This window comes from Rosa rugosa, chromosome 2 (genome assembly GCF_958449725.1).
Source record: "Rosa rugosa chromosome 2, drRosRugo1.1, whole genome shotgun sequence".
Classification (NCBI taxonomy): Eukaryota; Viridiplantae; Streptophyta; class Magnoliopsida; order Rosales; family Rosaceae; genus Rosa; species Rosa rugosa.
In genome coordinates this window covers 29,375,275-29,391,715 of record NC_084821.1, presented here as the reverse complement: position 1 = coordinate 29,391,715, position 16,441 = coordinate 29,375,275, and the positions used below count along the sequence as shown (strand labels likewise).

At 38.4% G+C, this 16,441-nt stretch overlaps 1 protein-coding gene across 1 annotated transcript; it reads right to left on the bottom strand.

The window, feature by feature from the left end:
* Positions 1–1,533: 1,533 nt before the first annotated feature.
* Positions 1,534–15,760, bottom strand: LOC133731596 (rho GTPase-activating protein 7). The gene is made up of 22 exons (XM_062158971.1): positions 15,429–15,760; positions 14,866–14,902; positions 14,058–14,134; positions 12,968–13,038; positions 12,814–12,892; positions 12,564–12,708; positions 12,357–12,476; positions 11,230–11,307; positions 11,067–11,122; positions 10,912–10,981; positions 10,509–10,596; positions 9,723–9,966; positions 7,783–8,004; positions 6,843–7,190; positions 6,329–6,378; positions 5,944–6,004; positions 5,772–5,855; positions 3,943–4,056; positions 3,636–3,805; positions 2,664–2,733; positions 2,175–2,381; positions 1,534–2,023 (listed from the first exon to the last, which is right to left on the bottom strand). Exons 1-22 carry the CDS (start codon positions 15,480–15,482, stop codon positions 1,838–1,840), a joined length of 2,631 nt encoding a protein of 876 aa, XP_062014955.1. The 5' UTR covers positions 15,483–15,760; the 3' UTR covers positions 1,534–1,837.
* Positions 15,761–16,441: the final 681 nt, after the last annotated feature.

The window sequence follows — 16,441 nt, the reverse complement described above, 5'->3', positions numbered from 1 at the left end:
GACCAAAGACAAAAGACCATCCCAATTTATTCATGTTCCCTTCGACGTCCCCTACTCGAGGGCACCCATGGGAGTGCTTACCTCAGACTCAGAACCTTTGCCAGAAGACATGTGAACCTCCCCACCAGTAAGGGTTGGTGTTACTGAAGCTAGACTCGAGTTGCCTTCACCAGAGGAAGGATTTTCCACTGCCTTAAAACTCCTCTTCCTCCGAGGTTTTGGATCCTCAGAAATCAGCTTCTTAGGTTTCAAACCCACAGGTTTCGGATTATTCTTGCGCCCAAGAGGACGTCCCAACTTAACCTTCTTTGCCGAGGAAACTAAGATAACCTCATGCTTGCTCTTCAGGGCCAATTCAGGTTCAAACCCCAGATCAACAACCTCCACCTGAGGTACCTCCGCACCTGTCTTCTTACGTTTAGTATATTGCAAGAGGGCCGCAGAGGCCGTTCTCTTCTTCCCATTGAGAGATGGGACAACTTCAGTAGCTTGCATGGGCTCACTAGCCCCCTGAACCGGAGATGGAATTTTGGCCAGTTGGGCCGCTATAGCCGACGCCGAGAAACCCTAGAGTGAACCTGAGGTCGACTTATCCACGGAAGTAAAGAGTTTTGGTGTTGTGGACTGAGCCAAAACCTCCGCAAGACTCGGAGCAGCAGACCCAACCAAGCTAGGGTTAGGGTTGGCACCGACAGAGACCTGTAGCGCTTCCGAAGGGCCAGCACAACCCGACAGAACCCAATGAGTCTCTCATATCTGAACCTGACCGTCGCAGATGCCGCAGAGGTGAAATCAAAGGTGGATGGAGGGAAGACCTGTTTCACCAGAGACGACAGAGTGTGACGGATACAAACCCGTGCCGCCGTGCCCTTGCGAATACCAGCCTTGTCCAAATGCACGATCTCCCCTAAGGTAGCTCCAATGAGCGCCACAGCGCCCTCAATAACTAGGGCCGGTGGTAGACCCATAATCTCCACCCACACTGGAAAAGAAGAGATCGGCACTTGCGCTGGAACTTTCAAATCATCGAACTCAGCCATAGCCAGCGCCCACTTGCCAAAAAACCACGGCCCTCCCTCGACCGTCCTCAGACGATCCTCTGGTTTTGAAAACTGAAAAACAAACCGATCCTTGACTGATCGTGCAGAGAGACGATTTCCAAGCCCCCATAAGGAGGTCATGGTCCCCAAGAAAGCCTTGGGATCAGCCCGACACTTGGCCCTGACGGAGAGAAGTCTCCCCACCACGAAGTGATGGGAAGACACAGCAGCAGCACCAACCGGACCAAAAGATGTCCAACCATCTTCAGAGATTGCCAATGTTGCTGCCAGACGAGCAGTAACGTGATCAACCATAGTAGGAGAGAGGAGGATGCTGAGAGCGAAAAAAAACCTCAACACCGTAAAACTCTCCTTACCTATTTAGTACTGAAAGTTATTTCAATCTGGAAATAACAGTTCATGCCAACTTGATATAACTATATAATTGTTATGAAAAGATTAAAAGTACGCACTAATAAAGATGTGGAGTGCCTTCTCGTCAAGTGGTTTTGCTCACTATAAATATTATTGTTTCAATAACATCACCCAACCTGACACAACAACATACAGTGGTTCGCTTAAAGGGTACTTTTGACAACCAACCAAAAAAAAATCTCACGAGAATTCCATTGATATCCTCACTTGAGAAAAGAAAAAGACACTTTGAATGAGAAATAAGAATATTAAACAGAGCACACATGTGAGACAACTATATGCAACATTAACGTAGACTATACAACAATAAGGTGTTTGGCATTCATCTTCCAACTCATTTGATGAGCATCTTCTCCAGCCAGTCAATTCCATGGTGGGGACGATGGTCTATAGACTGAGTCTTGCAAAGATGTTGCGCCATAATTTAAATCAAGGTTATGAAGCTGCTCCATTAGCTGAGAACGTCTTTCCTTGAAGAAATCAAGACGAGTTGTTAATTCTACCAAGGCTGAAGATGCTGTTGATGGATGTCTTGGATAATCCACCACCTGAAACAATAGTCACAAAGCAAATGGCATGAATCAATAAGGGAAAGAGTGCAAAACTATAATTTATAGGAGTTCAAAACCAGATCATGCAAATATAAGTTGGAAAGAATCCGAATAGCAATATTTTAATAACTTGAAAATGAACACTCGCCTCTGCTGCTCTTGAAGTGGAGGGAATGGAAGCAGAATCAACAGCAGAAAGCTCATCAACAGACAAACTTGTGGATACATCAGTACTTTTGGATTCACTTAAGCTACCTGGATCCATGAATTGCTTCCTTGATGGCTGCCTTGTGCTACTTCCAGATGCTAGAATTTGTCCTTTGATATTCCTCCAATCCGCCCCCAACAAATTCTCCTGTGTAAAACAGTCAAGTATTAGAATTTTAAACATGTACACTGAAAACAAAATAGCAGGGTTATAGAAAAGTTTAAGTAACAAGGAAGTTTCCCTGATGTCATCAGATATGTTGGAATAGGTGGCCAAGACCATCTTTCGACCAATTAACTTTTAGCAAATAATTGAGGAAAAAAAAAAACTAATAATTTACGCATGATTTATAATTTAGCAAATAAGAAACAAATTCTAAGTAAGAATGATTCATAACTAATTATTTAATGACATATAAAAACATAACACCTCATTCCTCTGTTTCCGTTCATGATTACAAAAGGCGAGGGTTGCATCAAAATCTTGCTGAAGAAACCTCCTGCAGAAATTAAACAATTCTTTAAATTAAAAAGCTGATAATAAATAATCACTTTCATGAAAGATTATCAGATCATTCTTTTGAACCAAAATGCATGAACCATCAACTTTGAGTCTTGCAGATAAATGCAATATCTTCTACACCACCCTTTTTAATGACTAACGCAAATCTCCGCATCACATGCTCTGCTAAGACCACTATGGATCACAGAGTCAAAAGTAACTCCACATGTACTAGCTTAATGATTATTTATATATGTATGATTTTTTTTTTCTTTCAATTCATAGTTTAAATGATATTATGCAACCACTGACATGACTCTAATGCTGTTGCTGTTTCCCAGGAAAAAAAAAAGGGATAAAAGATAAAACAGAGGAAAAGAAAAAGACTCTTAAATTTGCTCATAAAGAACATTGTTGTCACTGCCCCATACAGAATTCCTTATGGAAAATCCATGTCAGAAAGCTGCATAACCAAAAAAAAAAAAAAAAACAAGAAGAAGAAAAGGGTCACAGCTCTACGAGCCAACACATCCTACAAATTGCATTAGATGAATAGCTCAGCCACATACTTTGTAATGTGAAAAAGTGTTGCCTATACTGAAGAACCATACTTATCACACCAAGAAATAAATCCTGCAAATTCCATTAGATGAATAGCGCAACCACATTGTACTCTACTTTGTAACATGAACCAGTCTTGTGTTTACTCAACTTATTTTTAACACCAAGATATAAATGTATTACGGAATTAGGTTACCGAATGTTTAATGGCTTTCAAAGGAAGAAAAATCCATCTCATGTTATCTCCAAACAGTCAGTTTGTCAGGTGCAATTGTCATACAACTGTCTATAGTACTTCACACGAGGAAATTAAAAGAACAAATGGTTCTGCACACTCACTGTTGAGAATTATGATTTTGGACGTTCTGGTAACGGTCACATGCATCAGAGAGAGAACCATAATGATTCTGTCGCTGCTGATTAAGTTGATGGTGGAGTTCTGCAACTTTCTGTTTCAACCTGGCCACATCTGCTTCGGCAAGAGCTATCTCCTCAAGTTCAGCTCTTGTCTTCACATCAGAATTGAGTAATTAGTTTGTTTTATTTTTACTTGGTAAGAATAAGGTAATAACACAATATATGAGACAATTAAATAGAATGGAAAAAAATAAAAAAATAAAAAACTCATAAACATATGTACACAAACCTTAGAATCCATGCCACGTGAACTGGTTAACTGTCCAGAAGACATGCTCAAACCAACCTCTAATGCAGCTCTAAGATCTCTTTCAGCTTGTAGCTGTTCTTGTAATCTTGAAACCTATAATATCACTTGGATTAGAGACAAATAGAGATAAAGAGTAAAGCAGTGATTGCATACAGAGACAAGCTAAGAAGGACGCTATTTTAAAATTATGTGTTAAAGTAGTGCCAGAAATGCCATTAGATATTAGTCATATTACACACATGCTACATACAGTAGAGCTACCTCCCAGATTCGCAACCTAAAATTAATGATAGGAAATGATTCAAAGGAGGCTCGGGGCGGCGACGATGGCGGCTCTGGTTCTGTCATCGGAGACCAGGGACACCCTGGGCGTGATCAAAGTCGAAATTGGTTTGCCGGTGGACTCCTCAGTGACGAGTTCGAGGTTGGAATTGGTTTGCTCGGAGTTTCTATTGAACTTCCTGCGCAGACCTCCGACTTCAATCACGTTGGCCCTCAACATGATGGCGATCACGTCCGGGGTGTCCCTGGTCTCCGAGGACAGAACCAGAGCCGCCATCCTCACGGCCCCGAGCCTCCATGAGTGGCGTCCGCACTTTTGCATCAGTTGCGGACGTCCGCCTGTGATCGGGACACACACACACACACTTTTGCATCAGTTGCGAACGTCCGCCTGTGATCAGGACACACACACACACGCACACGCACTTTTGCATCAGTTGCAGACGTCCGCCTGTGATCGGAACACACACACACACACACAAGCCGGATCAGAAGCGAACGTCCGCACAGATGCAAAAGTGCGGACGTCCCTCCTCAGGCCTCGATCAGGCGGCGGTTTCAGGCGCTGCAGTTGCCGGACGAACACTCCAGATATCCCGGACGGCGACACCATCAAGGCGAAGGCTCGGCAGATCGGAATCAAAGGTGTGCGCGGCGAGCTCGCCTGAAACCATGGAAGCCCATCAAGGTCAACTTCGAACTCTTCATCAACGACTCTAGAGGCAAGCAGAGGCTCGACATCAAGGCTTGGTTCGGCACCGGCAACCGCAGCGCCGCCATCGAGGCCTAAGGAGGGACGTCCACACTTTTGCATCTGTGCGGAGGTCCTCTTCTGAATGGCTCCGTGTATGTATATATATATATATATATGGTATCAAGTGACTTTTTTACCTCTTTCAAATTAGAAATGACAAAGAAAACCTGAAAATTGTTGAACTCCTTAATAATCATGTATTTAGCCTGTTACTAAGCAACTGGTAGCACCAGCACCTTCACTGGCCTAATTTTTGTTGCCCACTATGGTGTAGGTAAGATGCACTATCATTACTAGTACTACCAACCCATTCAGTTCAAAAAGACCAAAAAGGTCTCTCCTCTTCTGCACTATCTACTGTCTAGGGTTTGGACAGTTAATCACCTTCCACTGTCAACTGGTCCTTTGTTCTACTTCCATCACCATTTGGTCTGGTCCTTTAATTAATAATCCTTTCAATATTTTTAGATTATTTATTCAATTATTCTAAATAGTTGATTAAGCATATAGAGAGCGAGCGACACAAAGTAACTGTTTTCCTGCAGTTACAACTGTTGGGAAATATAGGTATCAGAACGGGCCAAGCCCCCTGTAAAACTAACTGTTCATATCATTTCATGCTTACCTACCAAAAGAGTAGGATACATGTCATGTAGATTGCTTTTAGGCTATAGCCAGAATGTGATGAACTTCTATTGTAGACAGTCTGAAAATAAATAATACCCTGGGGAAAAAAAGATAATTAGGTGGAATGATTTCATGAAGAACATACATCTTGTTCCAGTGCCAGGCGCCTCTCATGTAAAGCTTGCTTTCTTCTCTCCAAGCTAGCTTGTAAAATTGCATTTCCTCTAGCCTACAATTGGAGGTGGTTGATTCTGTTAGTAACAAAGCCACCTTTTATGATTTGACATCTGAATAAACTTAAGCATAAATTTTGCTACCTCTTTTGCAATCCTGTGCTGCAGGTCATTTTTAGCAATCTCAAGCCTCTGAATAGAAAGCCTAAAAACACAGAACATTCTTCATTGAAAAATACTAGAAAAGAAAATCACAACATAGTTCAGATTTTTCTTAGGACCTAATATAGCATGTTAACCCCAAAAGATTGAATTGAAAAGCAGATGCCTGAGAATTCTTGCTGCAACAAATAAGAGAGACCAAAATCTAAGATCCACCTTTGACACCATAATGAGGAAATGTGTCCATGGAGCAGCTTTCAAACCACCAACAACTAGACTCTTTATGATTAGTGAAAAATACAGGCACTACAAATGGAGCATGAAATGAAATGATAAGTGAAAGATATGCATATATTGAGTTTCTTACTCTTCCTCTCCAGAAGAATCGACTGATTCCATGGATAGTGTCTTTCTTGCCTGTACAAAAAATAATATACGACATCAGATGCCATTGCATTACAAGATACAAACCATTCATGTCAGACTAGATACTGCTATCAGATAAAACAAATGCCTAGATGCTGTTATGTCTGGTTCTTCAAAATGAATATCACACTAATGCTCATAGAATTATAGTCATTAATAACTTTAGATGAATTTATATTTTCTAGATTTACAAATTTTCTTCAGTTATAAAATGATAAGAAGGTCGTTTCTTTATACAATATTTAAAATGAATAAACTCTATTTGATGGATATAAATGTGGATGAAAAAGGGTAACCCCAAGACTAGGGCCGTGCTTTCGGTTGGTATTTTGAAGATTCAACCAAAATTCCAATAGAATATCTCTTAATTAGTGAACAAATTTTTTGCAATTTGAAAAAATAGGGTGTTTGAAACCTTATTTGGTAGACCGATATATGAACAAAAGACAACTTACATTGCTTCTTCCCCAAAATGCTGTTCGCTTTGCACTATGATTGGAGCCTGTTACTTTACCCACTGCCTTAACAGCTCCTGATTCAGACACAACTGGTAAAGGATGCCCTGGATCCATTGCTGATAGAATCTCTCCCATTGATCTGTACGATTCTCCCGCAGGTGATGTGCTTGGTATGCTCGTTTCACCATTCTCACTAATTGAATTTTCATTTTCTTTTATCTGTTTGCCTCCTCTATCCATCCCTTCGACGTTTGGATTCTGTTGAGGAACAACTGATTTTGAACTCTCAGCTGAAGCATGATTTCCATTAGGCGATCCAACATCAGAATCATCAGCCCCAAATGCCTGTATGAGCACATCAACGTACATGTCAACCAAAATGAACATGTAGGAGTACATTTGAATGGACAGAAAAAAAAATAACAAAACAGGTTCAAACAGACATAGTAAGGAATTTGCATTGAAGTTTAGGGTTTAGTATGCCTTAAGAGTCTTGAACGCCCCAGAGTTAATGGTTACAAACAACAAATTAATATAAAAAAATGCAATATCTGGTGACAAAAAAGGATCTTTACTTATCATCAGAAAATCAACATAATTTGACAAACAAGTTGTACAGCTATCGAGTTTCCAAATGTTTATCAAACTAATGTAACACAATTAAAAGATCAAAGGCCACAAAAAGCTATTTGTTTGACTTCAGCACAAGTAATTGGAGGACCCCAACCCGTTGCTGAAGTTAATGTCTCATGAAGTCAACACCATCAGCAGCATTGGAAGGCTTCTTACATTATAATGTAAAAGTTACAGTGGGACAGTAGAAACAACCTCTATGAAATAGGCAGGACAAGAATTTTAAAGTTAAAATAAATAATATCCAAACCCCACATTAACAGAATTATACATGAAGCATTACATGTGAGAGAGAGAGAGAGACCTTATAATCATAGAGGTCACTGCCAGCATAACCGCTGCTTTCACTCAATTTCCCACTGTGTACACGATCTTGGTCATCATCTGTTTCCGCATCAACTTCATTTTCGGCATCATGGTAACCATTATCTTTTATATCAAGGTTGTCATCATCGGACGAATCATCACTGCCGCTATTTTCAATTCGAGAATCAGCTGAGATCGAACACCGCAGTAAATTCTCATCCTGAAACAAGAGTCCAATAAGTAAAAACCACCCTATTGAAAAGTTAATCTGCTTGAGATAAAGACTTTGTGAAAAACATGCAAACCCCATAGAAATCACTGTCACCATCCCGAATGAAGTTTGAATGTTAATTTCATCTTAAACTATAAAATTTATTTGAAATTACTTTACTAGAAATGCCATCTTATTTATTCACCAAGGTTTTCCACTCTTCAGATCCTAGTTGTCCTATGAACGACTTTGAATCAATTTTCCAATTCTTTATCCACTCCACAATAGTCTCTTGCCTTAAAGATTTTTTCTGCCCGAAAGTCGCATCTTCAAAATTATTGTTAAGTTCACACCTCTCTCTTGTAAGATAAAGATCAATACTCCCAGTCCCAAACTTCCCCAAAATTGTCAAATTCCTTTGGTAATGCATGCTAGCACTATTCAGTTTCCTCAAATCACCAGAAATGTGTTGGTCCACATTTTCAATAACAGGACTAACAGTAACAGCCTTCTAATTGTAACAAAAACATATATCCGTCCCACTGATGCATAACACTCCTCCCTCTAAAATCTAAAGTGTCTAGCCGCCTGCACAACGTCAATGGAGAGTAGTTCATAGTTAATAACAGGACTAACAGTATCAGCCTTCTAATTGTAACAAAACAATCTATCCGTCCTACTGATGCATAACACTCCTCCCTCTAAAATCTATATAGTGTCTAGCTGCCTGCACAACGTCTGTTCATAGTTAATTCCCCTCACTCAGACTCCCTAGTAAAGCTGTCATTCCTTCATGCCCCAACCCCACTCAATTCATTTTATAAAAAATCTAATGCACCTCCCACCATAGACATTGAAAACCACAACTCATGAGCTTCTTGCCTTTCTGTAATGCAGAAACAAAATACTGCTTGAGATAAAAACCTGCCAACTCTTTTTCCACCAAGCCACCCAACACCCAGTTCCCCATTAGTTTGTCAAAAGACAAATCTAATCACATTAAAACTTAAAATCACCCCCAAAAGTACCATCTTGGACTACTGAATTCATACAACTAGACAATTACCTCCCAAAACCCTGTTACTCCCTGCTGAATCTGACAAGGCCAGTATTTACCTCTGAAAACCACAAACTCAGGAGCTTCCCTTTTATTATGCACAGAGATACAACATACTGCCCTACAACACACACTGAGATACAAATGGATCTAACATCTCACGGCCAAATATCCCTAACATTACACAAAACGGCAACATAACGCTACTTTTTAACCAAATACTGCAAAAACTTACCTGCCAACCTTTAATCAAATATTCTTAAGATTTGTTACCTGAGGAACAGCTAAATCTGGGTTATCCTTAAAACCAACATTTCCTTAGCGAAGTTCCTCATTCCTAGAACTTAAACCTCTATCTCATGTTTAGTTATAACTGTACCCCTTTGGCAAGGGCCATTACCAAACTCATCTTCTTCATTAGTTCAACCACTCATTCCCACTGATCTTTGCTAAACCAATGCTGCCTTCTACATCAACAAAAGGAAACAGCCATGGTAGGAACACTGAAGAGGAGAGCCGGACAGGTTCTAACGTATCATGGCACAGTAAACTTCAAAGTCTATCGAGTTTGAGACACTGCAAATTATTAATCTAGGTTCCATGGTAGAATTAGCCAGAACGGAGAAAGCAATAAACCCACTATTCCTTAAGTAATAGATTGAGACCTTACATCAAAAATGTTTTCAAACTCCTCCAAAAGCGTAGTGATGATTGCTTGAGCATTATTGGCGGCATTTGCAGCAGCAAGAAGCTGGGCAGAATTATCACCATTAATATCAAAGTCATCATCCAACTCACATTCACCAGCCAATAGAGGGCGTAAGAGCAAGGGTGCCATGCAAGCAGCAACTGCAGATGGATTCATTCGATTCTCATGAGAGTGAGAAGAGATGGTATGCATCATCTTTAAAATTCTGCACAGAAGAAAGGAAAAAAAAATTGTAAGTATTATTGAACATTTGTCTGAGATGATTGGGTAAATAGTAGTGCCACACTACGAAAACTCAAGTCAATATCATAATATGCTATAATGCAATAGTTTAATCGCAGGATTATCAATTAGCTTAACAATTCCTAACACATAGTTTTGTTTCTGCGTTAGCAAAAGCTTGTTTCTCATAAGAATATAGAAAGAATTAAAATTAAAAAGAATTCTTCATGTTTCTTTTAAAGTCTCCTAGTTGTAGAATGTTGTCTTCGTAGTTTTATTAATATTCCTTCAATCCAATATATCAATCAAATGACAAACGATATTGACAATTTTATCTGTGCTTATATAGTGTTTGCACTCATCATCCTTCAATTAACATGCATCTACAAGCATACAGGATTAATCTACTTCCTCCCTTAAAAAACTCACACATCATTGAAGAGTGTATTACAGAAAACTACCTTGTCTCCAAAAAGGACTAAAGAAGGCATCTCATGTCATGTAAGAGATGGATGTATAGATTACCTTTGTAATAAACGGCGGTTTGGTTCAGGAAATGTCTCTAATATTGAAGACCGCATTGCATTGATCCGAGCTTCCTTTCGATCAATTTCTTATCAAACAGAACAAAATGAACAGTTTAAATCATTTATTCTATTCAGATTATATATGATGGTCCTTTTAAATCAGAAACTCCAGGAAACTATAAGTGCAAAGTAAATCACATCAAGCATGCAGAGTTATAATTTTATCTATAGGTACCTAAAATGAGACTGCTGGCCAATATATTGTATAGAAAGGAGCAATTATATACCATATAAATGTTTTTTACATACTCACACAATAATTCCTTTTACTTAATTCCACACCCTCTTGTTAGTCACATCCAATCAAATAAATGAAGACGCATAAATAGAGCTAAACTTACTATAAGCCTCCAGCAAGGCAGTGCAGCAAGAAGCTGGTACTGGAGATGAGGGCAGCTCTCTCAGAACGTGCTGCAGGTCAAACAGCTTGAATTAATATTGGAAGTATATACATCACTCATATTAGTCAACAAGATCAAGTAGTTCAAGGGAGTACCTTGACACAATCACCAACAACATGAGCATCCTCATCAGGATCAAATTCAGTCTTGCCTATATAGGAAAAATTGGTTAGGGCAACCTCACAATCCAGCAAGCAAATCCAAACAAGTTACCATCATTGATAAAGCAGATAGTGAGAACTTGAATACAATAGATACCTTGTTCATACTCTTGTACCCTGCGTTCTACCTCCTCAACATCAGCAGACTGTCGCAAAATTCCTTCAACTTTAGTACCTATTGGAATATCAAAGATTGTAAAATTGTAAACCATACTGATTAAATCTTGTGTGTGCACTCTATCTTGCATCGCTCCTAGTACACTGATAAATTTGTGTTTTCAATTAGCTTTAAAGGCAACTAGAAATAACAGTTCATATTGATGATGTCTCCATATTATGGTAAACAAAGATATCTTGAGCGCATATCTAATATTTGGAAATGGGAGATCAACAATAATATGCTTTTTGGATACAGAAATAATAGTAATGCATTCATATTGATGATGTCTCCATATTATGGTAAACAAAGATATCTTGAGCTCATATCTAATATTTGGAAATGGGAGATCAACAATAATATGCTTTTTGGATACAGAAATAATAGTAATGCATTCACAGATATGGTGTCCAACACATGAATTCCAAAGTTTCAGACATGAAAATACATGAACAGATGTATGCAACTTATTTATTATAGTCCTCTATCCATACATGACAAATTATACTCCAAAAAAAAAAAATCAGGTATGGAGTTTCTGATACAAATGGGCTGCCAAAAAAAAAGAACATGTAACAGATACTCCAAATTTGCTGTTTAATCATATGCTTTTTGAACGCAGAAATGAGAGTAATGCATTTACACAGACACAAGTCTGACACATGAGTTCCCAAATTCCAAACATGAAAATACAAGAAAAATGTGTGCAACTTATATATTGCAGTCCTCTACATATACATGAAATGACATAAAGCAGATATACTCCGAAAGATTGAGGTATAGAGTATCCATAGTTCAAATTTGGACTATATGGTTCAAATTTGTATCCATACGACCTCTTGGCAAATTTTGACTTTTGGATGGGCCTGATAGGCAAAGGATACAGGATGCAAGGAGAAGATTTTTCTTGTTTTTGAGTAATTTTGTCAAGAAAAAGCAGGTGCAGGGGTAACTTAAAAAGTCGTAAGGTATGGGATTATTAATATAATATCAAATGAATACCTAATAAAAAAATAATAATTTCTTGAGTATGAAATTTTGTTCGTATCATCAAGATCACAACATACCAAACTTTTCAAGGAACCGAAGAGCTTTCTCGAGGAAAGAAGGACCTCCATCAATATCTTCTAGGGCAAGCAGAATTGGTCTTCCAACGACCAAAGATTTAACAGGACGCTTATCCCTCCCTGAAAACGAAAAAGATGTACATATAAACTAGCTCAATATAGAGAAATCATGAAACATAGAATTGTTAATAGAGTAAAAGTACAAACATTGATGGAAAGACCCTTCTATTGTATCATTTGTGTCATTTCTGAAAATCCCATTGTGCCCCATGACAAGGGCGGCACTTGGAGCTTGTGCAAGGGCATGTTCAAGGGCTGTCTTCCACTCGTACAAGTCTTCTGATGTCTCAGCCTGTGACATGAACAATCTCAGAGTAAATTTTGTACATAAATATAAGGAAATTAGCAACTATAGTCTATATTCGCATAAGAGCAATGAGAATATATAAGGCAAAACCTTAAGAGTGAAAGCCCGCCCATCACGTCCATCAGGAAATAAAACAGTCAGCAGCTTTTTATCTTCTCTAACAACAACACTGCAAGAAACCAATGCATTCATTAGGCAGATTGCACAGAGTTATTCACCAAATAGTCATAGTGGCCGTGCCTACCTCCCAGAATTGTTCAGGTCAATGCCTCCTAAAGTCAAATATACTTCACCACCTTTTTGTGGAAGTGCGCTCTGAAAAAAGAAAAAGAAAAACGACAAAGACTAATTTAATTAATAACTCATAAAGTCATAATTAACAAACTTGATGTATGAGTTGAGTATTAACAATATTATATATAATACTGATGTAATATTATGATAATATTGAATATACTTATTACATTATACTTGAGAAACAACATCATGTCACTTATCAGTTACTTAGTAATGGCAAAGTATTTAAGTAGTTGTGAACATGTGACTTACAAAACAAGCAACCACCTCATACAACCATGATTGCTAACAAAACATAAGCATTTCAACTACTATTGACTTGTAATTTTTCTAAGCAATGCAACCCTGAAATTGTTTGCAGTCATGTTTGATGCTACAAAGGCAGGTTATTGTATTTCAAGACTATGGACTTTTATCAGCACTGAGTTTCTCGCAATTCTTCCCCACTGCGGTGTGTGTCGTGTGCGTGTGCATGTGTGTGTGTGTGTGTGTGTGTGTGTGTGTTTTCCTCCATGATATTATTTGCACTTTTGCAGTCATGTTTGATGCAACAAATGCAGATAAACATTGTATTTAATGTTCAAGACCATGGATTTTTATCAACACTGAGTACCTCACAATTCTTCCACCGTGTTGCATGTCTAGGTGTCTGTTGTATGCATGTTGATATGTGTGTGTGTGTGTGTGTGTGTGTGTGAGAGAGAGAGAGAGAGAGAGTTTTCCTCTTTAAAAGATTCTTTTTCAGTAACTTTATTGACTTGTAAAGACTTATCAACTGACAAACTCTGTTCCAAGTAAAATATCTATAACCTTTGTCCAAGATGTAAACTCAAAACCCAATGTCCCAAAAATTTCACAGTCAATACAGCTAACATATATGAAATATCAATTTAATTGACCAACCATTGTTTTTCTATAAGTATATTGAATCATGCAGAACAACTGCCACAAGTTATAAAAGGAATAAATGGAGACATAAACATAAGAATACTAGTATATCCAAAACCATGATAAAGAGATTACTGATTGATACTAACAGGATCGTTTTTAAAGAAAACCAAAGAAGTCCGTGTGAGGATAAACCACCGCTTCTTCCAAGACTTCCACCCTATTCCTGCAAAGTTAATAAACAAGAGTCTGAAATACTATCACCATATGATAAGAAAGTACTACAGAGAAGTTAAAACTACAGTTGATAAAATTCTAGACTTAAATTAAGATAATCTTAACTTAGGGATTCAACATTATAATATATTCAAAAAAAAAAAAAAAAATAGTGAAGAGTGTAACTGAAGTAAAGATAATTCTGAAAGCAAACTATGCAATTCCAGTTCACTAAAATGTTTTCCCACACTAACGCCATCAAACAAAAGCCACGTAAGCTGGTAGTGCCTAATGCCTGTGCCTGCGAGAGGCATAAGTTCTTTGGTGGAAATACAAGAGCATGGTGTTAGGAGATGTGCTATGAGCAACTTCTTGGGGTGGTGTGGATGGAGACAAATAGAAGGAAACTTTAGAGAACAAAGGGTGAAGAGAGGGTTTGCTGTGGGATAGAGTTGGCCGTTGGTTTCTTTTGAATTGGGGAGTTGTTCTATCCATGCAACCCCTTTGATTGGAGTGCCGTTGAGATTTAGTTCTCTTTTTCTAGTCTCTTTTATGATTTCGGTTTTTTTATTTTTGAGATTATTTTTGCAGCTTTAGAAAAGTATTCTACTTCCCTACAGCTAGTATCATTGTTTCTTTTTGTTCCTATAAATGGAAGTATGTTTCTATCAAAAAATAAATAAATAAATAACAATAAAAAAGCTCTAAACAAAGAATGGGACATGGAAAATGTTTACCAACCTTTTGAAGATATGAATAATGGGCCACTCTTGAAGACCTGCAAGATTATGTCATGTGTTAGAAAGCATGGATAATCAGCACCCAGCAAGCAACTTGTGAAATTAATTCCCAAATTAAGCACCATCAGATTGAGAGGAACACCCAAAGCATCATGTTAAATTATTAGAAACTGCAAATTATGAACACCTCGGAATGATTTCTCCGATTCAGCAAAATCCCTCAAAACAGCATTGTTTGCAGGCCCAATTCATTTGAACATTAGTTGAAAACAGTAGAGCAAACACAGCCTAAAGCAACCTCAATCATTTCACCAAGTACTTTGGGTAACAAATCTCCGCCTGACCTATACCAATGAATTTCATTGGACCCAGAAATGTTGAATCACAACGCGAAAGGAAGGCTAATCAATTCTATTCAATAACAAAAAATAGGTTCATTATCTGGTTTTCAAATTGGAAAGAAAACCTTGCCATATTCCCTTGCAAACTTGCCATAAAAAAAAAAAAAAAAAAAAAAAGCCAAAGTAAACAAGAAATGAGATCGTGGAGGTTGCAACTCCATACCGTGTTAGAAGCTCCGGGGCGGGGGCGCTCAAAAGCAGCTAAAGAAGCCGACATGGCCGATTAACATTGCTGGCTCAGCAGCATTTGGCCATGGAGTCAACTCGGGAGTAGATCGGAGAGGAATCACGGCGATCTGAGTTAGCTGGTGCTGGATTAACAAGCTTTTAGGGTTTTAGGTTGGGGACAGATGGATGGAGTTTAAAAGAAGCAACAACCGAGAGAGTTACTTCTCACTCTGTCCCGCTGGCTTTCTACTTGCTCTCTCAGAGACAAGAGCAATTTCCTTTTTCTTTCTTCTTTTTTTTTTTTCTTTCTTTCTTTTTGTTTAATTAATTGGATTAGGTAGAGAGAGTGCAGTAGTGGTTCTTTTATGGTAATGACTAGAGTTTCCTTTTCACCTACTTGGGAGGAGGAAAGGGAGAGGAGGATAGTGTGGTCGTGTGCGGTCAAGCCGTGGTCTTAACTCTTAAGTCTTAACCAATAGGAGCAAACCAAACGAGAAGATCTAGAGGCGCGCTAAAGCTTCACGCGCCCTTGTAAGAGAAAGATTCCACTTTTTTTTTTTTTTTGTTCGATTATCGCAAGAAACAACGACCTGATTCCTAAAACAATTCAACCCTGAGGTCAATTTCAGTAACTCAGTCATAAAAGGCTTGGGGCTAGAATTTAGGCCTTGAAATATGAAAATTTGGGTATTCACTAAGATAAACATTTACCTCAATTAGTCTCCACGCGTGACTTACACACACCTAATTTTTCTTCATCTAGGGTCTATCAGAGTCGTCCGTGTAATCTAGTTGAACCTTTGCCTTGGTTAGCTTTCATTAACGGTACAAAACAGAGGAATAGCTAGCCAACTGCGACTGTATGCACAATGATGAAAATCAAGTCATCTACTTTCCTCTCATTCTCATCCTTTCAAGCCGACACATGACTCTTTGAAACAAATTCGAAATCAAATTCAAATGGTCAATTCTTGTTCTAGTACAATGATTCAAATCGGGAGTTTTGTT